The sequence below is a fragment of the Neomonachus schauinslandi genome, chromosome 12, assembly GCF_002201575.2.
Source record: "Neomonachus schauinslandi chromosome 12, ASM220157v2, whole genome shotgun sequence".
NCBI classification, from domain to species: Eukaryota; Metazoa; Chordata; class Mammalia; order Carnivora; family Phocidae; genus Neomonachus; species Neomonachus schauinslandi.
Genome location: NC_058414.1, coordinates 15,169,491 through 15,195,736, shown reverse-complemented (window position 1 = coordinate 15,195,736; position 26,246 = coordinate 15,169,491). Strand labels below are relative to the sequence as shown.

At 37.2% G+C, this 26,246-nt stretch overlaps 1 gene segment (V, D, J or C); it reads right to left on the bottom strand.

Moving 5' to 3' along the window:
- Nucleotides 1-26,246, bottom strand: part of LOC110574272 — a 47,151-nt gene that overhangs the window by 4,767 nt on the left and 16,138 nt on the right. Inside the window, 2 exon segments of the C gene segment in view lie at nt 919-1,248; nt 6,223-6,263. Of these exon segments, the coding sequence occupies nt 919-1,248; nt 6,223-6,263 (371 nt within the window).

The window sequence follows — 26,246 nt, the reverse complement described above, 5'->3', positions numbered from 1 at the left end:
GAATCTAGTGAGTTACTGGACCACAGCTGGGCCAGGGCACCTTCAGCTGTCTGCCACACTGTCTAAATATGTGTAGCATAAGCCCCGATGAGGTTAATTTGGGACACAATGCCTGAATCATGCCTGAATCACAAGTGACCCTGAGTGATTAGGAAAAGTATATTCTCTCTACTGTAGTGATCCTCCTTGGGGCAGTAGTTCGTTCTGCATCTCTACCAGGCCTGGCACACACTAGGACTGCAATAATGTTTGCTGAGCAGCTTTACCAATGGTAAGGAATATATCCATTATGTAGAATGGAAGAATGATTGTACACATTAGCTTCACCCAATCTTTATTTACCAAACTTCACCTTAGAGTGGTATATAAAATTCAAATCTGAGAAATCTAAGACCATACTAAAACCATAGTGACCAAATTATTGTAGCCTCTATCTCATTGTTTATGGGTTATACTTTGTGTAGAGCAAGACTGAAGTGAGAAGGACTTTGACCGCTGAATAGAACATTCCTGAAAGATGTATAATTGTTCTTATTTCCCGATAACCACCATCAAAGGTGGTTCTTGAGCATTTATGATGTGCGAGGTTGCTAGGTGCTATCATGTGTATTGTTTCATTTAATTTGTACAATGATCCCCAAAAAACATCACTGTGACCTTCATATTTTGGATGATGAAACTGAGGCAAGAAAGACTAAGTGAATTTGTCTTTTTCTTTTTTCTCTGTATGTTCCAAAGTCCATTTTACTTCAATTCTATGGGAAAATAGCAGGACATTTATGCTACCGTTAAAGGTAAAAACATCAATGAAAGGTTTCTATTTGTTTCTTTTCATTAGTATTTGGCAGAAAAGGTGGAATATTTCCTTTAGGAAGAAAAAGGTACTGGAAAGTTGCATTCATATATACATGTACATACTGTTTTTCTGTGAAGGAAATAGAATCTCTTGATCAACTCCTCCTTTATTCCACTCGTGTTTGACGATACATTTGTGTTCTTTATCCATTGACGCTCCACTCACGGTCAGCCAGCTGAATTTCATGTATGTGTCATTAGTCTTCATGGTGTCTCCCTGCTGCGATTTGAGAATTGTTTCATCATCCTTTTCTTTCCAATCTATCTTAATAACATCAGGGAAAAAGTCCTCAAGAAGACAAAGATATGTTCCAGCCTTATGGAGTCTTCTTTCAGCAACTGAAGGAAGGAAAATTGTGGGCTTGGGAGAAATGTGTGCATCAAGGCTTCTATCTGTGGGGAAGTGGAACAGCAATTAGAACATTATTAGAGAAACACAAATTTTGTGTGGTTGGAACCACCCAGCACAGTGAAATGAGGAAATTTGCCATACAATTAGTGCTTATCTCAGACCTTTCATCCACAGTGGGTTATGAGGGACTGATTGTCCTTATTTTCAGTGGGAAAACAGGTACAAGAAGTCATGTAACTTGCTCAAAGTCACAACACTTAAGTGGCGGAGTCTGGATTAAAATGTGGAATTTTTTGAAACAATACATAATCACTTGTTTGAATGAGAATTCACTTCCATGTGTCCTTGACAATCTATCAAGTTGAATTTTAAATCTTCAAATTGGATCCCAAATTCACTTCTGAAGTAATGGAGGTCTCCTACTTGATTCCTGATTTTATAAAACATCTCAATCTCACATCTGAACAACTCCAGGATTTTGAGTAGGACAATGTTTAAAACTGCACCTCCCAAATATTTACAATGCCTTGAATTTAGAAGCAATGGGGCAGTATTTCCAAAACTGCTATTAGAAAACATTTTTTTCAGAAATGCTTTTGTATTAACTTTATCAATTAACACACATTAGAATTTTGTTTTGCTTTGGAAAATGTTCACTGAAAGCTCATTTTGTATTGGAATTTCATTTGAGGTTTATATATGACTAAGATGACACCATATTTTGACTCTCAAAGTCTCCCTTTAAAGTTGAATCTGCCCTAGAAAGCTGCTAAATGGTTTTTAGAACCCCACAATATCTGTGATTTCACCTGTGGAATAAAGTATATATATAATTGGTGTAATGTTAGAATTATGGTTCCAGAGTTTCTCGCAGACATAATGTCAAAATATATAACAAAACATCATTGATTTTAAAGGGCATGTCACTTGAACACTGGTATGTTACTTGATTATACATTTACTGTTAGTGATTAAAATTATAAAAGTTAGAATCCTTTTAAAATTTATTTCTACCTGAAATGCAAGTGCTTTACTGATAGTCTCTTAGGCCTACTTTGGAGTTAGTTTAGTAATTCAATGGGAAATTTCTTTAGAATTCAATGAGAAATTGGATTTCTCATTTGAGAAGAAAAGGAAGAAAAATCTTTTCTGGATGGCTCATAGTACTCTTTTTTTTTTTTTAGGAAAAAATTCTTGAGACTTTCTCCCTGTGTAGCAAAGCTCTTATTTTCATACTAAATTAGTAACAAACAATGAGCTTTTATTCATGATATAAATAGAATTAGGTCATAATGTACTTATTTTAAGTTTATATATCTTGATCGTGGTGTAAATAGTATTTTATTGATTATAATATTAAGACACTGTATATTTCTCCAATGATATACTTTGTTTTTAATTTTAAAAACATGTTAGATAAAGATTAATTTTTCAATTGTATATTAATTTTTCAATTATGTGATATTTACATAATTTTAGCCTCTAGTCAATATATTAAGGAATCTAATTTTCATCTTAGAAACTTTGTGTGTGTGTTTTATAGGAATACTTCTGATTCATTATAGTAAAGAAATTGAAAATCAATTAATGAACTTGAAAAATTTCTGGATGGTAACACACTGGTTTTACCTCCTGTCCCTTTTCTTTAGCTAGACTCTTGATGTTTTATTCTTTTCAGCATAAAATGAATCTTGAACTTCCACAATTTTCTCAGTGGAATATTAGCTGTGCATTAAAATAGTGTACTTGATTAAATATGGTTAGTGCCTATATTTTGGGTAATAATATTACATAGTTTTTCCTTCAACATTCTTTTTAAAACTAACTAACAGTGATTTTTATGGCCAAAATCATTTTTATGATGCATAAATTAGAAACCAGATTCCAAGAAAAATAAACCTGTCTAATACACTTATATACATTCATTTGCATAATCACAAAATACATTGGAGTTAAATTGTCAGAGTTATTTATATTTTATTAAGATGCAGCAGTGTGAATTCTATATAAATTTCCCAAATGTCAACTACATTTTCAAGTGCAAGTGTGATATCTCAAACCTGCCTATTGGTGTTGATTTAATTGTTCTCTATTTTTCTGTTATTTTTCTTTTACTAAATAAATAGAGCTATTTCATATTTGAATGTGAATTTCAAATTTATGGCATTTCTAACTTTATTTAAAATACTAACTGTATTTAAAAAGTTTAAACTTTTTTCTAATAAATGTGAGCATGAAGGCCAAACTTGTTGGTGTCTGACCATGTCTGCCGGAGGTCACCATCTGTGAATGACATTAAGTGTCATGGTGCCCACAGTAATGATGCAGTGGGAGCATGAAATGTGCTTGTTTAAAGACCATTTCTTCCATTTTATAAAGTGGAAGTGGAAGGCAATGCCTACTCTTTCACTTCACATTCCTCCTAAAGGACTCATGCACTGAAGTCCTTTTCTCATTTTATGGTGGGAAAAGCATAACAAATTTGAAAATTTAGTGTACTTCATCGCATTTTTCCCCTACCTTTGAACATAAAATTTGACCCTGTGTTTCTTGATAGATAATCACAGGCCTTTTTCTTCTGCTTTCCTTAGTGCTTTTGATCTTCTATTTTTATTTCATGGCCTAATTCTACTTGTGTGTTTTATTTTAAGCCTTCTCAAATAGATTTTGGAAATAGGTAATATAACTAAGTGAGAAATAGTTTGTGCATTAGAGCTTGTTTCTTTTTCTGCCCCAGAACTTGATAGTTTGGTAAGGTCTAACTCAAAGATGACATGAAAAACGGGAGATGTTTGCAAATCCTGCTCTGAGATACAGACACAAAACATGTAGAATTCAAACACATTGAAATGCCAGAGCATAAGGTGAAGCTTTCGTTCCCAACATTATCCCTCACAAAACAGGGGTTGCCTTATGTTTCACTCTCTCATATTATAAGAGGCTCTTCTAATGCTCTACTTTGATCAAACAATACTACTTGGATATCAAACTGAAATGAACTCAAATTAGTTTTAGAGGTAGAGCTGGTAAAAGACAGTAAAGAAGTTTAATATGGATTTGGTAAATATTACCTGGAACAAAAGTCTCTACATGTTATGTTTACATTGCAAAATATAGAGTACCAGAGTAAATAAAAAAATGCTTCTATTTTATAAGTGGGTAACTTTCTCTTCAGATAAACTATCCAGTGACATCAACATAAGGGGATCCCAAAACAGACACTCAGACCCTGAGATGACTCAGAAATTTGCTCTAAAGTGGAAGTTTTAGATGCGTGTGAAGTGTCTGAACAAAATTTTTTAACAAAACTGAGGGCAAAAGAAGCAGTATTTCTCAACTGATATTTGTATTGATATAATTTTTAACTTTGTAGGTATAATTCAATTAAGATATTAAATATACAAGTGAATATTTGGCTTTTATCCATATCACTGTAAGTTTATATATTCAAATTGCAAAACCTCTTCCCTTTTTATGTCTGGATATTTCCACTGATAAATGAGAGACCACCTTATATTCAGGCTAACAATACTTGAGACAATGCTTATTACATTCTCATCATTTTTTTAAGATTTTTTTTAAAGATTGATTTATTTATTTTAGAGACAAAGAGAGTATTAGCAGGGGCAGGCGTAGAGGGAGAGAGAGAGGGAGATAAGTAGACTCCCTGATGAGCCAGGGACCCCTAGATTCTCTTAATTTATAAAAGCAGGTAACAAAATAAAAAAAAAAATTTAAAAAGCAGGTAACAATGAGTCTTAGAAATTGAAGTATCCCACAAATTAGACCATTGGTTCTGAACTGATCTGTAGACTAGATGGTAATTATTAATATATTTTTCTGCACTCCTGTTTCATAAAGATTTCCAGTGGGTGGTCTTTGAATTCTAGAGAATAAAAATTCTTTATCACTGACCATGTCCCAATTTTTATGTTAGCTATTTCCATATTTAATTTCATATACCTTAGCACCTTCCACTTGAGATTGTTGTTACATCAATAATAAGAATGGATGAAAATCCAAAATGTTAAAACAGTAACAAGTGTCACTATAAAATTTTAATTTTTTTCTTAATTTTTTCTCTTTTCCAATTTTTTCCATAATGAACATGTATTATTTTTAAAATTTTAAGAAAGCAATAACCAGATTATACAGAAAGTGATAGATCCAGATTCATAGTCCATATTCCTCTTTACACCACACTCTTCTCAAAAACATCTTTTCAGGAACTCATGAATTATTATGTCTGTGTCATCATTATTAAACTTGATTGCTAGAATTTACATTGATTATGTAGTCAGTTGGAAAAAAGAGCACCAGAAACTTGCTTTTCAATTTATGAATTCATTTGTACCTATGATCACAACCATTAAGGAAAACTAAATATATTTCTTTCATTTTTTCAATGTTTTATCACCTTTTTGAAAATTCTTTGAAAACTTTTATTTGACTCGACCTAGTACTCTAGAAACATCCTTCTGAGATATTCTCCCTCATTCAGGCAAAATTTCATCTTTAAGGCTAATGAAGAATGAACAAATTTACCAGACTGATATTGTGGGGGGGGAACCTAGCTCATGACATTCTTAAGTATGTTGCATAGTTAAATATTTTGATAGTTGATATTAATCATCCTCTGACCAAATGAAGTTTAGCAATTTTTGTTCATTCTTTTCCATTGGTTATTTTTGGAATCACATAAATAAGATGTACAGTCTTCTTTACAAAACTTTCAACACAGAAATCCCAAATGGACCTAACATTTCCTCCTCTTAGGGACCTGCAGTTGCTGCAGCTAGTTAGCTACTTGTTAATGTCCTCCACGCTAGCTTAGGCAGCAACTACCTCCAAGGACTGGGATGGAGTCACCAACCTCTCCAAGGATCATGCTGCTACTTGTGACCAAACTGGGACCAAATCCTAGAATTCTGAGCCAGCACCAGCACCTAGCCTTCAGCCCCTGCATCACCTGCCTTCCTTCCCTACTTATATGGAAGAATGTAAAGAAAATTTACCTGTAATCCTGAGCTGTGTGCCAGGACCAAACACTTTGTTGCTGCTCCAGCCATACCAATCCCACTATCTGAAAAGCTTTTACAAAAAACCCCTTTGTGCCTCTTTTAAAATAGTGCCCATATTTTTTCAATATTTATATAAATATATAAAAATGGACCCTGCTAATTTTTTTTTTGAGAGAGAGAAAGAGGGTGTGAGCAGGGGGTTAGGACACAGGGAGAGGGAGAGAGAGGGGAAAGGTATGACCAGCAGGCAAGGAAATAAATTATCTCACAACTCTGTGATCATGACCTGAGCCTACATCAAGAGCGGGATCCTTAACCAACTGAACCATGCAGGAGCCCCAAACCCTGCTAACATTAAACAAAGATGAACCTGAAGCAAAATCACATTAGATATGAATTGATGAACTGACCCCTCTCTGCCTGGTCAGCTTGGTTCTGTCTTTCCCATCTCACTCACAGGGGTTGGAGAATATGATTTTACCTTTTCTCACCATTTTCCTGAAAGTTCTAATCTCTTCCCTTAAAGGGTTTTCTTCTATGATAGCACTTTTACTAGAGTGTAATTTACAGTTATTATTTCTTTAATTTTCAAAGAAGAAAAAATAGAAATAATATATATGAGTATTTAATAAATGAGTGTTCAGTATTTTTACAGGATTATTTTATTTCCATATATTGAGGGGTGGGGTATCTGGTTTAATTGTAAAGTAAGTTCTTTCCAGAATCTAATTCCCACTGATACTAGACCCAATGAGTTGTTACAGAGTTTGAAATCATAATGATCATCTCTTAACCTAGTTACTCCTGAAGGACTGCTCCTTTGAGCTTGAAATTACCCTAACAGTTTCCAGGGAATTGATTTAAAATTCTGAGTTGCTCTATCAGAGGATCCTGTTTGTTTTGGTCTTTCTGCAGCTGTCCCAGCAAGAGTGCAAAGGCAGCTCTGAGTTATGCAATTGAGTCCTGCATGCAGTATAACTCTCCCTCCCCTTCTGCTCCTCTTCCCATGTGCACTTTCTCTCCATCTCTCTCTCTCAAATAAATAAATAAATAAATAAAATCTTAAAAAAAATATGGCCTAATGTTTCTAATATCACATAATGGTCTAGACCACATTTTTGGAATGGACAAGTCTCTATTGGATCCCATTCTTTGCCGTAGTAACTAGCTGTCCATATGCTGAGGTGATCCTATATTGTTTTTTCTAAAAAGCATCTATCAATTTTTCATTCACAGGATCAAAACAAAACAAAGTTACTTACCTGGGGGAGTTACTATGAGCTTAGTTCCTTGTGCAAATATCTTGATCCAGCCTGCGTTATCACACTGGTTAGAGGTTCTACAAAAACATCAGCCTTCTCCTGAGCTTCACGGCAGGACCAGCAGGTAGAAACCTTGTACTGGCAATTTGATCTTCTGGGTTCCCTTGGAAGTCCTTGAATACAGGCTCATAGCATCTGATATTTTATGTTTTCCTGAGATTAGTTGACCCAGATGTCTGTTTTCAAAGGAGGCAGTAATCACTGAGAAGTGCTGATAGAAAACAGAAACAATAAAAGCAAAAGAAAAAAAGAGAGATTGGGAGTAACGGGTCAACCACCTATTTATCTACATTATCAGGAAAAGTATCCAGTGAATTAAGAGGTTTTGATTTTCAGGTGTTCAACTGTGTGAAACTGCTCAGAGATGCATCAAAGGAAAAGCCCTTCTGTTCTCACAAACACCAGACCAGCTCTGTTAGCAATTTGGGATTGTATTTCTAAAGGAGGAAACTTTAGTAACCCAAATGCAACGTACCAACAGAGATATACTTGAGAAATGTGAACAATGGTCTCCATTTTGTAATCATCTACTTTTACGACTTGGCAACATGATTCTTTACCACACCATGCAAAATGAGAAAATAATTTGTGTAACAACATTATTTTTCCTGGAATAAAAAAGAAATTTGTAGAGAAGTCTATCTCCTATGAGATAATAGATTTCGATTTAAACCAAAATTTGAAAACACAATCCATTTCTCTGAAGTGTTGAAAGAAGAAGCCTCTTGGAAGTTATTCTGTGATCTTCAGAAATGCATGTGTAGCCCTACTTCTGTGGTTAACTAGCTTTGGACAAGACATTTGCCATCCCTGGGTTCCCACGTCCCATTTGCTGTGTGGGCATTGGGCTATGAATGTCCAAAGGGCCCTTCCTGTGCCAACAGCTTATGAACCTGTGATTAAGAGCAGGAAAGGGTCTTCTGTGGTTGCTCAAGTGAGAAAGGAGTTGAGGGTTAGTAATAGAGAAGGATTTCTTACAGGTCCCTTCTGATTCTGTGATACTGTGAGATCCCTGTAAGCACAATATCAGGTGGCTTCATGGGACGTGAGGACTTTATTGACTATCAGGTAAAAGACTCTGTTGTTTTTCTTATCTGGATCTAAGCCAGAATTGGGCTAGTCTTACAGGTAATATTGGTTGAGCCATATGGGATTCATTTCAGGGGCTCTTCTTCTTTTAGTTGGTACCATGCATGATAGCCTTCTCCAAGGAAACCCCAGACAGCTTGCAATGTATGTGCAATGTTCTGTCTGGTGTTGGGGTAAAGGAAAGTTGATTCTGAAAGATTCTTATTTTGTTTTTGCTTTTTTTTCTTTTAATTTTATTATGTTTTGTTAGTCACCATACAATACATCATTGGTTTTTGATGTGGTGATCCACGATCCATTGTTTTCATGTAAGAGTCTTATTTTGATGTCTCCATTTTAAATGCAAGGGGGTGAGATCAAAGGTACCTGAACAAGTTGACAGTGGACATAAAAACAGTGAAGATAAAAGAAAAGAGTATATTCAACCTACAAACCCAAGCCAAAGACCCATATATCCATGGGGTTGGCAATGCAAGTAACTAGTTAGAATTTTCTCCAAGAGGGGGGCGTGCATCAGACTGGGGAGGCAGTGGCAGCCTATATACTTCAGAGGCAAGAATGGGGGAGGAAGGTTTGCTTTAAAACCAGTGAAAGACCTTCTCAGTAAGATCTGTCTCAGTGTTATTGATTATGTTCCTGGTATAAAGAACTATCTGATCCCAGAAGATCTCACCTAAACCCCATGTTATAATAATTCATTGTTATATTCCCCTTGGGAGCAACATCCTCACATTTTTCCTTTAGGTTTTGCTTCAAACACACCTATCCTTGAGCTCTTTTTCACTCTCAGAGATTTTCCACCGTATTTTGGGAGAGTGTGTGGAGCTATATGGCTCTTGTGAGAAATGGAAGAAAAGTCTTATTACTTTATGTAATAACAAATGAGACAATAATCCCACAACTTTATTCAGAAGTATGTACATTCTATAGATCAGTAGTTTGTAGAAAGTTCCCAAGGCTTGGTGAATATTAACAATTGCTGTAGCTGTTGCTTTAGATGCTAGGATGTTTCTATATTCTGCTATGAGTGAAGAAAATTCTTGGAGAAAAAATATCTTTTGGTTTATTACCGTCAACTCTTTTCCTATTCATAATTCTCAGCTTTTCAAAATAAAGCAAACTCTACTATTGCTGGGAGGACAATGTAAAGTGTGCCTTTAAAAAAATACCTGAGTTCCTATGTTAGCTGAGATGGCTCAGTGAAACAGTTTAGTTGTAATAGGAAAGGACACTGTGATGTGTTGACCCTGTGCTAGACCTGTACTCTGTGGAGCCTCCTTCAGTCCCCAGCAACCCTATGAGAAAGATGGAGTAACTTTCCGGATCGTGCTGTCAGTTAAGAGGCTGAGCAGGAATTAAACCCCAGGGCCATGTTATTTCAAAGGCCTTATATCTTCTGTCATTCATTCATTCATTCATTCATTCATTCATTCATTCAAGTCAGCACACCATTTGGCACATTGGATTTAGCTTCCTTCCCCAGGAAACTTATCATAGATGGAGAAGCAGGACACTAACTAGGACACCAGTGAGGTCACTAACAAAAGCCAACCTAGGCCCCAGAGAGGTAAATAGATGATAAAGTGACCTAACTAAAAGAAACAACATAGATTGGGTGCTTGGGCTCCTAGCTCAGATCTTGCTGAGGACATAGATGCAGGAGAAAAGTCCTGTAGAGACAGTAGCCAGGTTCCTCTGGGAGGTACAAAGGAGCATGTATGTGTTTGCACGGGTGTGGAGTTGTGGGAGGGTTTTTGTTCAGTGGCTGTGGAGCATTTCCATACAGTGTATCCCAGCAGGCGCAGTAATACAGCCCAGCATCTTCCTCATTAACTTGGTGTATCCTGAGACTCGCTGGCAAATCGCTCTGCCGTTTCCTGGCTTCATATCTTTCCTCACTAACACCTTGTTCGTGGACCACATTTTCATTTGAGGAGATATACAGAATTCGTTTTAGAGGCTGGTCTGACTTCTGTCGGTACCAGTGAATATATACATTATTCCTTAAGCCACTTGTTTTTATTTGGCATTCTAAAAATGCTGTGTTTCCTTGTTTCTTGGTAATGGATGGTATGAGTTGCGTTATTAAAATGTCTGCATTTGTATCTGAAAGGAAAACAAAAACAACAATTAGCAAAATTTTGACATTCCTTAAAATAGTACGCATTTGTTTTCTATCAATAAAATGCTTGAGGTCTGGGGTTTACATTTTCTTCCTGAAGAATTCAAAGTCATCGTGGAATTTATCAGCCTGGATTGAATGACCTTTTGGGCTTTCTTCTGCCCATAATGGCTGACTTCATTGTCCATGTTTTCTCTCTCCTTTCTTCACTGAGTGAAATCTCCCAAGGGTAAAGCCACTTACAACTCCACAGGGAGGCCACCAGGATGACCTGTGGCAGGAGCAGCATCCTGCCAGCACTGTCAGGAGAGGTGGTTGAATTCTGGGCTGATCACAGAGCAAATCTGAGGGATGATTTAGTAGAGGAAGTGGTGCTCTGCACACACAGCTATGACTCATAGACTGCAGAGAAAGAGACCCACAGTATTTACCACAAATCATCCTGCAAAACAGGACTGCTAACTCAATTTATCAGTACATCTCTCTCATTACTGTGTGATTGTTACCATGAATCGAAAATTAGTGTAAAGAAGCCATTTCTTATTAAAGGACTATAGTCCTTTATTGGTTCAAATCAGAGAGTGGGAGAAGGAGAGAGGAGGAGAGTTCTTACAGTTTTCTTCTTCTAGTAGTTATGATTCTCTGCTTCTCTCTAACATCCCCTCTCTCTCTCTGACTCTGTCTCTCTCTCTCTCTCTAGTCCTTCCATTGCAGTTTATGTAATTTCTAGTGGCCTATCTTTATGTTAACTAATTCTTTCCTTATATCTCTTAAATCCACTGGTGAGCCTTTCAGGGCATTCTTCATCTGTTACTGTTTTTTATTTCTTGCATTTCCTTTGGTTCTTTAAATCTCTATACTGAAATTATCTGTCTGATTTTGTATACTATTTACCTTTGTATTAGATTAAAGCCTTTAACATAATAAAATTAAAAAAAGCAAAAAAAGAAGATAATGAGCACATCTTTCCTTCTGCTAGGCCATTATGTGGGGGTTTGGGTTACTAGTCAGGAGTTAGACTGGATTTGAAGTTTGTTGTTGGCAAGTTATCAGAGTTGAAATTTGTTGTTGTCAGATTTCAGGGACTTAAAAATTCTCTAGTTCTACTTTGTTTTTGTTTTTGTTTTTTTCTGGATTTTAAGACTTTTTTTAAATGTTATATTAATCACCATACATTACATCATTAGTTTTTGATGTAGTATTCCATGATTCGTTGTTTGCGTATAACACCCAGTGCTCCATGCAGTATTTGCCCTCTTTAATACCCATCACAAGGCTAACCCATCCCCTGAACCCCCTCCCCTCTAGAACCCTCAGTTTGTCTCTCAGAATGCATATGCTCTCATGGTTCGTCTCCTCCTCTGATTTCACCCTTTTCATTCTTCCTTTCCTGCTATCTTCTTCTTCTTTTTCTTAATATATAATGTATTATTTGTTTCAGAGGTACAGGTCAGTGATTCAACAGTCTCACACAATTCACAGCGCTCACCATAGCACATACTCTCCCCAATGTCCATAACCCAGTCAACCCATCCCTCCCACCCTCCACCACTCCAGTAACCCTTAGTTTGTTTCCTGAGATTAAGAATTCCTCATATCACTGAGGTCATATGATACATGTCTTTCTCTGATTGACTTATTTCGCTCAGCATAATACCTTCCAGTTCCTTCCACGTCGTTGCAAAAGGCAAGATTTCATTCCTTTTGATGGCTGCATAATATTCCATTGTATATATATACCACTTCTTCTTTATCCATTCATCTGTCGATGGACATCTTGGCTCTTTTCATAGTTTGGCTATTGTCGACATTGCTGCTATAAACATCAGGGTGCGCATACCCTTTCAAGTCCCTACATTTGTATATTGGGGTAAATACCCAGTTGTGCAATTGCTGGGTCATAGGGCATCTCTATTTTCAACTTTTTGAGGAACCTCCCTACTGTTTTCCAGAGTGGCTGCACCAGCTTGCATTCCCACCAACAGTGTAGGAGGGTTCCCCTTTCTCTGCATCCCCGCCAACATCTGTCATTTCCTGACTTGTTAATTTTAGCCATTCTGGCTGGTGTGAGGTGGTATCTCATTGAGGTTTTGATTTGGATTAGCCTGATGCCGAGTGATATTGAGCGCTTTTTCATGTCTGTTGGCCATTTGGATGTTGGAAAAATGTCTGTTCATGTCTTCTGCCCATTTCTTGATTGGATCATTTGTTCTTTGGGTGTTGAGTTTGAGGAGTTCTTTAAAGATTTTGGATACTAGCCCTTTATCTGATATGTCATTGGCAAATATCTTCTCCCATTCTGTCGGTTGTCTTTTGGTTTTGTTGACTGTTTCCTTTGCTGTGCAAAAGCTTTTTATCTTGTTGAAGTCCCAATAGTTCATTTTTGCCCTGCTTCCCTTGCCTTTGGCGATGTTTCTAGGAACAAGTTGCTGCAGCTAAGGCTGAAGAGGTTGCTGACTGTGTTCTCCTTTAGGATTTTGATGGACTCCTGTCTCACATTGAGGTCTTTCAACCATTTGGAGTCTATTTTTGTGTGTGGTGTAAGGAAATGGTCCAGTTTCATTCTTCTGCATGTGGCTATCCAATTTTTCCAACACCATTTGTTGAAGAGACTGTCTTTTTTCCATTGGACATTCTTTCCTGCTTTAGTGAAGATTAGTTGACCATAGAGTTGAGGGTCCATTTCTGGGCTCTCTATTCTGTTCCATTGATCTATGTGTCTGTTTTTGTGCCAGCACCATACTGTCTTGATGATGACAGCTTTGTAATAGAGCTGGAAGTCCAGAATTGTGATGCCACCGGTTTTGCTTTCCTTTTTCAACATTCCTCTGGCTATGCAGGGTCTTTTCTGGTTCCATACAAATTTTAAGATTATTTGCTCCATTTATTTGAAAAAAGTGGATGGTATTTTGATGGGGATTGCATTGAATGTGTAGATTGCTCTAGGTAGCATTGACATCTTCACAATATTTGTTCTTCCAATCCATGAGCATGGAACGTTTTTCCATTTCTTTGTGTCTTCCTCAATTTCTTTCATGAGTATTTTATAATTTTCTGAGTACAGATTCTTTGCCTCTTTGGTTAAATTTATTCTTACGTATCTTATGGTTTTGGGTGCAATTGTAAATGGGATCAACTCCTTAATTTCTCTTTCTTCTGTCTTGTTGTTGGTGTATAGGAATGCCACTGATTTCTGTGCATTGATTTTATACCCTGCCACTTTACTGAATTCCTGTATGAGTTCTAGCGGTTTTGGGGTGGAGTCTTTTGGGTTTTCCACATAAAGTATCAGATCATCTGCAAAGAGTGAGAGTTTGACTTTTTCTTTGCCAATTTGGATGCCTTTTATTTCTTTTTGTTGTCTGATTGCTGGGGTTGGACTTCTAATAATATGTTGAATAGCAGTGGTGATAGTGGACATCCCTGCCACGTTCCTGACCTTAGGGGGAAAGCTCTTAGTTTTTCCCTATTGAGAATGATATTCACTGTGGGTTTTTCATAGATGGCTTTTAGGATATTGAAGTATGTACCCTCTATCCATATACTCTGAAGCGTTTTGATCAAGAAAGGATGCTGTGCTTTGTCAAATGCCTTTTCTGCAACTATTGAGAGGATCATATAGTTCTTGGTTCTTTCTTTTGTTACTGTATTGTATCACATTGATTGATTTGCAGATGTTGGACCAACGTTGCAGCCCAGGGATAACCCCCTTGGTCGTGGTGAATAATCCTTTTAATGTACTGTTGGATCCTATTGGCTATATTTTGGTGAGAATTTTTGCATCCATGTTCATCAAAGATATCGGTCTGTAATTCTTTTTGATGAGGTCTTTGTCTGGTTTGGGGATCAAGGTAATGGCAGCCTCATAAAACCAGCTTGGAAGTTTTCCTTCCATTTCTATTTTTTGGAACAGTTTCAAAAGACTAGGTATTAATTCTTCTTGAAATGTTTGGTAGAATTCCCCTGGGAAGCCATCTGGCCCTGGGCTCTTGTTTGTTGGGAGATTTTTGATGACTGCTTCAATTTCCTTAGCCGTTATACGTCTGATCAGGTTTTCTATTTCTTCCTGGTTCAGTTTTGGTAGTGGATACATCTCTAGGAATGCATCCATTTCTTCCAGGTTATCTAATTTGCTGGCATAGAGTTGCTCATAATATGTTCTTATAATTGTTTGTATTTTTTTGGTGTTCGTGGTGATCTTTCCTCCTTCATTCATGATTTTATTTATTTGGGCCCTTTCTCTTTTCTTTTTGATAAGTCTGGCCAGGGGTTTATCAATCTTGTGAATTCTTTCAAAGAACCAGCTCCTTGTTTCGTTGATCTGTTCTACTGTTCTTTTGGTTTCTATTTCATTGATCTCTGCTCTGATCTTTATTATTTCTCTTCTCCTGCTGGGTTTAGGCTTTATTTGCTGTTCTTTCTCCAGCCCCTTTAGGTGTAGGGTTATGTTGTGTATTTGAGACCTTTCTTGTTTCTTGAGAAAGGCTTGTATTGTTCTATACTTTCCTTTAGGACTGCTCTGCTACATCCCAAAGATTTTGAACCGTTGTGTTTTCATTTTCATTTGTTTCCATGAATTTTTTTAATTCTTTTTTAATTTCCTGGTTGACCCATTCATTCTTTACTAGGATGCTCTTTAGCTTCCATGTTTTTGAGTTGTTTCTGACTTTCCTCTTGTGATTGAGTTCTAGTTTCAAAGCATTGTGGTCCGAAAATAGGCAGGGAATGATCCCAAACTTTTGGTACCGGTTGAGACCTGATTTGTGACCTAGGATGTGATCTATTCTGGAGAATGTTCCATGGGCACTAGAGAAGAATGTGTATTCTGTTGCTTTGGGATGGAATGTTCTGAATACATCTGTGAAGTCCATTTGGTCCAGTGTGTCATTTAAAGTCTTTATTTCTTTGTTGATCTTTGCTTAGATAATCTGTCCATTTCAGTGAGGGGGGTGTTAAAGTCCCCCACTATTATTGTATTGTTGTCAATGTGTTTCGTTGCTTTTGTTATTAATTGGCTTATATAATTGGCTGCTCCCATGTTAGGGGCATATATATTTATAATTGTTAGATCTTCTTGTTGGATAGACCCTTTAAGTAGGATATAGTGTCCTTCCTCATCTCTTATTACAGTCTTTGGTTTAAAATCTAATTTCTCTGATATAAGGATTGCCACCCCAGCTTTCTTTTCGTGTCCATTAGCATGGTAAATGGTTTTCCACCCCCTCACTTTCAATTTAGAGGTGTCTTTGGGTCTAAAATGAGTCTCTTGCAGACAGCATATCGATGGGTCTTGTTTTTTTATCCAGTCTGATAGCCTGTGTCTTTTGATTGGGGCATTGAGCCCATTTACATTCAGGGTAACTATTGAAAGATAGGAATTTAGTGCCATTGTATTGCCTGTAAGGTGACTGTTACCATATATTGTCTGTGTTCCTTTCTGGTCTATGTTGCTTTTAGGGTCTCTCTTTGCTTAGAGGACCCCTTTCAAGATTTCCTGTAGGGCTGGTTTTGTGTTTGCAAATTCCTTTAGTTTTTGTTTGTCCTGGAAGCTTTTTCTCTCTCCTTCTATTTTCAATGACAGCCTAGCTGGATATAGTATTCTTGGCTGCATATTTTTCTCATTTAGTGCTCTGAATATATCCTGCCAGTCCTTTCTGCCCTGCCACATCTCTTTGGATAGGTCTGTTGCCAATCTAATGTTTCTACCATTGCAGGTTACATATCTCTTCTCCCAAGCTGCTTTCAGGATTTTCTCTTTGTTTCTGAGACTCGTAAGTTTTACTATTAGATGTTGGGGTGTTGACCTATTTTTATTGATTTTGAGAGGGGTTCTCTGTGCTTCCTGGATTTTGATGCCTGTTTCTTTCCCCAAATTAGGGAAGTTCTCTGCTATAATTTGCTCCATTATACCTTCTGCCCCTCTCTCTCTTTCTTCTTCTTCTGAGATCCCAATTATTCTAATGTTGTTTTGTCTTATGCTATCACTTATCTATCAAATTCTGCCCTCGTGATCCAGTAGTTTTTTATCCCTCTTTTTCTCAGCTTCTTTATTTTCCATCATTTGGTCTTCTATATTACTGATTCTCTCTTCTGCCTCATTTATCCTAGCAGTTAGCACCCCCATTTTTTATTGCACCTCATTAATAGCCTTTTTGATTTCTACTTGGTTAGATTTTCGTTCTTTTACTTCTCCAAAAAGGGTTTCTCCAATAACTTCCATATTTTTTTCAAGCCCAGCTAGTATCTTTAAAGTGATGATTCTGAACTCCAGATCTGACATCATACTAATGTCTGTATTGAGTAGGTCCCTGGCAGTCGTTACTACCTCTTGTTCTTTTTTTTTCAGGTGATTTTTTCCATCTTGTCATTTTGTGCAGAGGAGAATAGATTAATGAGAGAACAAAATGCTAGCAGAGTAACAATGTCCCCAGAAAATATACTCTAAACAAATAAGAAAAGATCTGAAGCAGTGGAACAAGAAACGGAAAGAGAGAAAAAAGAAAAAGAAAAAAGAAAAAGAAAAAGATAAAGATAAAAACAAACAAAAACAAACAAAACAAAACAACAACAACAAAAACCAGAATGTGATCAAATATGATCAGGCTGGTATATAGATCAGTGCCACACACTAGATTTGGGGTGTATTTTGGTCTTTTAGAAGAAAGTGCCTCCCAAAATGTTAAAGAAAGAAAAACTTATATATGTACAAAAATAAGGGTTGATATGATGAAGGGATGGAATATGACTGTAAAGATGGAAATTATAAAAACTGTTATAAAAGGAATTGATAAGAAGTTGTTTGAAAAAAGAAAGAAGAGTACTTAAAAAAAGAAAAAAGGAAAAAAAAGGGAGAGAATGTGATCAGGCAGAGGAGTAGAAAACACCATATAGTAGAGATTTAGGGTATATTTTAATCTGTTAGAAGAAACTATCTCAAAATTTTAAAGAGAGAACAATTTATATATATATGCCAAAAATACGGGTAAGTACTATGAAGGGATAGAATATGACTCTAAAAATAAAAAATAAAAATATTTTTTAAAAAAAGGGATTGATAAGATGTTGGTTGAAAAAGGGAAAAAGAAAAATTCAAAAAAAAGAAAAAAGGAAAAAAAAGAAAAAAAGACATTTAAAAAAATTAACTTTAAAGACTAAAGAATCATGGTAAAAAAGCCATGAATTCTATGTGTAGTATTCCCCTAGCGCTGGAGTTCTGCCGTTCTCATTGATCGGTAAACTTGGTCTTGGCTGGCTGTTCTCACTGATCTTCTGGGGAGGGGCCTGTTGCCGTGGTTTCCAAAAGTCTTTGCCGGAGGCGGAACTGCCCCGTCCTTGCCCCCTCCCGGCTAAGTAATCTGCTTGGTTTTGCTCTCTGGAGCTTTTGTTCCCTGTGAGCTTTCCTTACAGCTTTGGAGGTGGAGAGTGAAAATGGCGGCCCCCCAATCTCCTCCCGGAGAAGCTGAGAACTTGGGGCCCTGCTCCTCAGTGAGCCCCCAGAGAAAAGCTGTCAGTCACTCCCGTCTCCCCGGTTTCCGGCCGCACTCCATGCTCACCCGGCCTGTGACCGCGGGTTTCTATCTCTGGCACCCGACCCCGGGTGGAGTCTCCAAACCCCACAGATCCCTGCGGTGCACTCCCGCGTGGCCCCTCCCGGAGGAGGAAGGTGAGTCTCCCCGGATCTGCCGCTTGTTGGGTCCCTGCTGGAGGAGCAGTGGCCCGACTGTGAGCGGAGCCAACTTCTAAAAGTTCTGATTTTGTGCTCCGCGGCTCTATCACTTGCCAGAAGCGGCCCACGGAGGCCCCTCCCCGACGTCCATCCTCCCGAATATCGCCTAGGATTCGCTTCTCCGCATGTCCTACCTTCCAGAAAGTGGTCACTTTTCTGTTCAGAGAGTTGTTGCTATTTTTTTCTTCCATCTCCTTTTGAGTTTGTAGGTGTCCAGAATGGTTTGATCCCTATCTATCTGTATTCCTGGGACCAGATGAAATCCAAGCTTCTTACCCCTCCGCCATCTTGCTCCTCCCCCCTAGTTGTACTTTGTCTTTGTCTCTTCACTTGTCTTTGAGTCTTTTTTCTGCTCCCCAAAGAAAGGTCTCTTGAAGTTATCTCAGTTGTATTGCACTGTGACTTTTACTCAAGGTTTGCTAGCATGTGGGCCAACATTCAGGAAGGAGGACATTTTCTGATATTTTTATTTAGTCTCAATTTTAACCAGATACAGTGAAACTGGGTCTTAAGCATGTGGCCTTCACAAGTATTCCTGCTTCTTTTCCAGAGGTAGAACATTTTATTTCATTTTTAAAAATTTTTTTTATTTATTTAGAGAGAGAAAGAACATGAGCAGGGGGAGGGGCAGAGGGAGAAAGAGAAAGAATCTGAAGCAGCCTACCTGCTGAGCATGGAGCCAGACACAGGGCTGGATCCTGAGATCACGACCTGGGCAAAGTCAAGAATCCAATGCTCAACCAACCCTGAGCCACCCAGGTGCCCCCAGAGATAGAACATTTTCAATCCTTATCCCCTCCCCCAGCTGCAGGAGGTACCCACCTACTTCAGGCCGTGGTTTTGATGCCCATCCTTCTGCAGATGAAAACGTGTTACTTTTGGACATAAGGGAGATGTTCTGGGCAAAGTCATGGTGATCGCCTCCTTTCTATTCCCTCATCTGCAGTTGGATTCCACCACTTCCCCTGCAGGTGAAGTCACTTTTTTCTACAGTGGTGATGGGGTAGATTAGATCTGGGGGGATTTATCAGTAGGTGTTTTTCCCATCCTGCAGCACCAAGGGAAGCTCTTTCTGGATTGGCCCTGATCTTCCCTTCAAGAATTTTATGGAGTTCCTGGAGAAGAAGCTTAAAAAGTGATGGGAAGTACCTCATATATTGGTCCTCCAGGGTTCACACTCTTCCACTTGTCTATATTTGGCTCTTATTGTTTCATTAAAAATCTCCTCTTTAATCTTGTGACCAGCTGAATGTGTTTGACAACATCTGTCTGAGGTGAGCATCCTGTTTCTCTCTGCAAATGCCTGTCTGTCTCCAGTTTTTGTGTAAGTCATTAACCCTGCAACCCTAGTTCTCTGATGGGTTCAAGCAAAGTATCAAATTTCAGTGTGTCCTGCTTTTTTGGATGTTATTGTAAGATGGGAGCCCTGCTATTTCCAGCTCTCTACATCTCTGAGCACATGCAGGTCCCTTTTCCCATTTTGTTTTTGTTTTTGTTTATTTGTTTTTCTTTAATGTAAATTATTATTTACATTAAAGAGAAGAGAAGTAAATTTCAGTTGACTTCTGCCCAAAGTCCCATTATATCCCTTTCCATTTTTTAACTGGATTTCTTTTCTCATTACTGAGTCTTGGGACTTCTCTCTGTATTCTGGACATCAGTCTTTTCTGTGATATGTTTTTGGAGAATATTTTCTTTGAATCTGTGTCTTCTCTATCCATTTTCTTGAAATTTTCTATTTTCCTTCCATTTTCAGTCTTGAGAAGAACAGAAATGTTAATTTTGAGGAAGTGCAATTTATCAAAGATTTCTTTTATGATTCTTGCTTTCTGTGTCCTATATGAGAAATGTTTAGCTAACCCAAGGTCACAAAGATTTTCTCCTGTATTTTCATCTAGAAGTGTTATTGTTTAGTTTTTACATTTAGACCTAGAATCCATTTTTAGTTAATCTGTGTGTGTGATGTTTGGTATGGATTGTGGTTTATTATTTTTTTACATACATAAACAATTGTTTCATAGCCAGTTGTAGAAAAGTCTATTCTTTGTCTTTGGATTTCGTGGCATTTTTGTTAAGAATTAGTTAACCACTTATGTGTTGCCCTATTTCTGCATTTTGTTCTTATCTATGTATCTATGTTTTCACTGATACCGTACTGTCCTGACCATTGTAGCTTAATAGTAAGTGTTTAAACTCTTCAAAATTATTTTGGCAATGCTATGTTCTTTGTCTTCCCATATAAATTTTGCAACCAGCTTACCAATTTCTATGAAGAGTTTTCTTGGGATTTTGATTGGGATTACATTGAATGTATTTATCAGTTTGGAGAATGTTTGACATCTTAACTATATTGAGTCTTCCAATCTATGAACATGGCATATCTCTAGATTTATTTAGTTCTTCTTTGAGTTCTGTCAATAAAGTTTTATTGTTTTCAGCATACAAATCCTTCCCATTTTTGGTTAAATTTCACCTATAAGTATTATAGAATTTTTTTTTATATTGTTGCTGTTGCTATTGTAAATGATACTATTTTTTAAATTTCACTTTCCATTTGTGAATTGCCAATATAATTACAATTGATTTTACATCTCACATTCTATTTTATTGTATATAGTCCTCCATTACATGCATGTGCCATCATTTATTCAACCAGTCTCGCTATGTTTGGATATTTATGTCACTTCCAAAATTTTGCAGTTACACAATGAAGGTCCATGTCCATATACATTTTCACATTTTTGAAAGCTGTGCCTTTAGATTAAATTTTTAAAGGTGCTTTTATGAGGTTGAAAGGTAAGTGCATATGAACTTTTGTTAGATATTTTCAAATTCCCCCACAAAATGATTGTATTTTACATCCTTACCATCAATATATGAATGCCTATTTCCCCCCACAGCTTCACCAATGGAATGTGTTGTCAAACTTTTAAATTCTTGCCAATCTCATGGGTGAGAAATGATACCTCAATGTAGTTTTAATTGATCTTTATCTTATAAGTGAAGTTGAGCATTTTCTTATATGTTTAAGAGCTATTTTCATATTTCTCTTCATAAGTTGGCTTTTCATGTCTTTCGCCACTTTCCTACAGGATATTTTAAATGTTTTATCTCTATTTTTAGAAATGTATTTTTTATATTGGGGATAGTTGGCCTTTATGCGCTCTACAGATTGCACCTATTTCCTAGTGATTTGTCATTTGTCCTTTGGTTTAACTTCTGCTGCTTTTTGTCATGAGAGCTTTTTTTAAATTTCCATGTAGTACAATTTATCAATATTTTTTCCTATTGCATCTTGAGATTTAGTTATAGTTACAAACTCATTCCCTAATTTTATGTTGTATAGCAGAGGCTGGTAAATATATATATATATATACATATATATATGTATATATATATATATAGTAGAGGGTCAGATAACAAATATTTTATTTAGACTTTTTTGCTTGAAGGTCTTTGTTGTGATTTGTCACCTCTGCCATGTAGCTCAAAAGCAGTCATAGACAGTTACTAAATGAATAGGCATAGTTGTGTTCCAAGAGTGTCAGGAGCAGGCGTCCTATTATAAATGTCCAAAAGCCTGGTGATGGGTATTAAAGAGGGCATGTTCTGCATGGAGCACTGGGTGTTATACGCAAACAATGAATCATGGAACACTACATCAAAAACTAATGATGTAATGTATGGGGATTAACATAACATAATAAAAAAATAAATGTCCAAAAGAAAAAGGTTTATTTTTTTATTTGTTTCTATTATTTTTTTTAAAAAAGGAAAGAAAATACTATGTTATGGGTTTTGTTTTATATTTTGTTATTTCTTATACTGTTTTATTGTTTGATATTATATTTTGTTGTTGTTTTATAATTTGAAAGTCCAATCAGGCAACATGTATATACTTATTCTAGGAAGACAACACTTAAATTCAGATGCAACAGAGAACAGACGTCTATTTGTGTCAGTACTTATTTTGTGACTAACAGTTTGTTTTCTCTTTGGCTGTAGGAACCACAGAGTAAATGCCCTTTCTATTGCTTGTGTTTCAGAGGCAGGACAGTACCTGGTACAAGGACAGACACTGAAGCCAGAAACCAGCCCTCTATCCTATTTGGTGACTCTGTGACCACAAAGTAAATAATGTCCTTATGCCATTGCTTCCTCATCTGTAAAATGTGAGTCATGATAGTGCCAGTGTCACAGTATTGCCACAGGATGAGAGAGATCGTATCTAAGGGATTGAGCACAGTGCCTAAGAAAGAGCAGCAGCTCTGAGTAAATGGCCCCTGCAATCTTCCCTAGGCTCACAGGAGAACCCCGGGGAAAAGGGTCCTGACAGGATTTTCCACCTTACTGTGTGATCACTAATGCTCCCCTCCCTGCCTGGGAGGATCTGAGGCTTGTGCAGAAGGAAGTGTGCTGCTTGGTCTTACAGTGTGGAATGATCTATAATTCTCACTGTAGGAGAGGGTGTGAGCTCCTGTCCACATTCTCCTCCAGTGTGTACAGAGCAAATAAATACTGAGCTTCCTCAGATGGCCTGATGAAGATGAAGAAGGATGGGATGAAGGATTTGAAAGTTATTTCATCTAAGTCTCAAGTTATTCATATTACAGTGGAAAAAAGGAATATTACATTGCAAAAATGTTGTGATGATTATATACATATGTAATATCAGCTATGTGTTTCCTGGCACTCAGTGATTTCCTCTTTGGATCTGAGCAATTAATCTCTAGACAGTTAAGAAAAAAAGAGTACATGACTAGGTTTCTGTAGGTCCTAATGTGTGAACATAATCTGAGTTTTCAGAGGTTGAGGAAGCAGTCCTGGGAAGTGGAGGCCAGCCCTGAGAACAAGTGAAGGAGCTGCTCCTGGTGCTCATGTAGGGAAGGGTTCAGGTTGACACAAACCTGAGAAGAGGATCTGTGTAGGTTGTCTTGGTGTTGCAGGATTTCTTTTCCTTTAGTGCCCACAGTTCTTGGTCATGCTGCTTTGAAGAATGAGGAGGTAAACCAGATGGAAGAAGAGTGGTGGGCAGCAAAGCAAAGTTTATTGAGAGATAGTACAAAGCTCCCCAAAAGGGAGGGAACCTGAGAGGGTTGTCCCCCTGCCCCCAGAATTTTCTAAGTCCAAGGGTTTTTATGGTCTTGGTGGGCTGTTTTAATCTGATTAACCCTCCATGCTCCTGTCACCCAATCAGGTTTTTGTCCACTCACTCATCTACATACCAGGTAGTTGTTCACGTGGGAAAGGGTGGAGGGCTCCTTCCAGGGTGGTGTAAAATCCTCTTAAGCGTGGTTTCCTCTCAAGGCAGGACTCCTTGTCCCTGCCTGCCTTTCTTTGGACTATCCCTCATTATGGGCATTTCTCATCCCATGTTTCTAGCAGGCACGGTAGTAAATACCCACATTTCCTTTTCCTGTGAATTTATTTTAAGGTCAAAATGAGACTGGGAGCATTGTTTTTTGTTACAGAACCTAATTGAACTTGAGCACATGACATTGTTGCTAAAAATATGTCAGGGTATGTTTCAACCAGTACAAGTGGCTAGATATCTTACACAGTATTTGGACTTTTTATATATTTCTCTGAAAAATTAACATTTCAGGTTGTTCCAATTTAAACTGTCAAAAAAACTGTTATCAAAAACAGAAAATCTGGACACTTGATCTATAAAGATGCACCATTAAATAATTTCTTTGTTCTCATCAAAAGTTGAAAGGATTGAGGAGCAGCTATAAGCTCAGAGGGAGGAGAAGATGAATGCTTCCAGCAATGACATCTTGCTGAGAAGGCAGGAAAATAAGAACTTGATGATCAGATGGTTCGGGTCGGGGGAGGAGGGTGTGGCCTGACTTGGGTCGGTCACATGGTTCCCTAAGGCCCTTCTTTGCTGGCTGCAGACCAGGTAGGACACCCATGGGTGCCCAGAAGATCAAGAGAGACAGCCTTGATGGGTTTGGGGATGATGCAGAGAGTGCCTTAATTTTCCTTTACACACCCCATGTCCCTTCCAGTTGTTCATACAGTACCTATGAAAAGAGGCCTTTTTGTTCAGTTAAAACCTTTCACTTTGTGGATTCAGGACAGAGGGACTTGAAACATTACAGTATTTTTCAATGCTTATATCCATTACTGAGATTTCTACTGATATTGTTTGGATACCAAATTAAAGCCCAAATTTATAAACAGTAGAATACATTTAAAAACTTAATTTGGACATCACAATACAGATGCAATTTCACAAAATCCAAATTTCAATTTCATCTCTTTCACTTGTTTCAGACAATACCAGATAGACTAGGGTGTAGGTTGGGTAGTGGCTTGAAACCTGCCTAAACCTCATTGCCTGTCTCATGTATATCTCAACACTTAGAAGATCTTCTAAAAGTAATTTTGGTATGGAATAGTAACCATTAATGTTACTATTTTTTGAGCATTTGCTATCTTTTAGGCACTGTACTTTATATATATTATTTCATTTTCTCCTCTTAACAGTCTTAAGATGTAGATACTATTATAGTCACTGTTGTACAGATGAGAAAAGTGCAACAAACAGATGTTAATTCACTTATCCAGAGTCACACAGCTGGTACATGTGGGAGCCTGGATAAGTAAAGGGAGCTCAGTGAAAAAATTCTGTGGAAAAGGGGAATATATAAAGATAACAATAAAAGTCTCTCATTATTATAGCACTGTAGGGCAAACACCATTTTCACTGTGGTAAATTTATTTATAGTTTTTCCTCTACAGCATATACATGTACAGATAATACATAAAATTCTGTGATTAAATGCAAAAACTAAATTATATACATACATAATTTTAAATTATATATATAACAAGTGGTCATTTACATATAGACTTGTTTATACTTTTAGTTTTTTTTTTTTAAAGATTTTTTTTTTAATTTATTTATTTATTTGAGACAGAGAGAATGAGAGAGAGAGAGCACATGAGAGGGGTGAGGGTCAGAGGGAGAAGCAGGCTCCCTGCCGAGCAGGGAGCCCGATGCGGGACTTGATCCCGGGACTCCAGGATCATGACCTGAGCCGAAAGCAGTCGCTTAACCAACTGAGCCACCCAGGCGCCCCTATACTTTTAGTTTTATTATAAACTTATGAATAAATACTTTTATAACTGAAATTTATAAATAAGTATAAATTTAACATCTTATAGTGTGTATTTTTCATAATAAATTTATACGAAATCATTTTAAAGATTTTAAAAATCAGAAAAAGTGCAAGGAAATAAAAACTGCCCATCACAGGCTTTACCACTCTTAAAACTTTTAAACTTACCTTGATTTTATAAATATATAGATTCACATATCTGAGAGCTGACCACATATGCAATACTCTGTTCTTTTACTTTTTTCAATATTTTGAAGTTAGTATTTTCAAGCTTATTCCTTGAAGTCACTATTTTCAGTAGACATCTAGTGTTCCCAACTTTGAACGCAACATTAATTAGCTTCACCATTTTCCTACAGGTAGCTGATGTGGCTTCCACCACATGGCGTTTTGCGTTACTCACAGGTGATTCTCTACCTTTAAATCCAGACTTCTCAGACTGTAAAGTGCACAAGAATCCTGTGGGAACCTTGTAAAATGAGATTGTCATTCAGTAGGACTAGTTGAGGTTTGATTTTCTGCATTTGTAACAAGCTCCTAGGTGAAGTGGATGCTGCTGATCCATGAATCAAACTTTGAGTACCAAGGACTTGGAGTACTTATCTAAATAATTCCATTTTCAAATATGC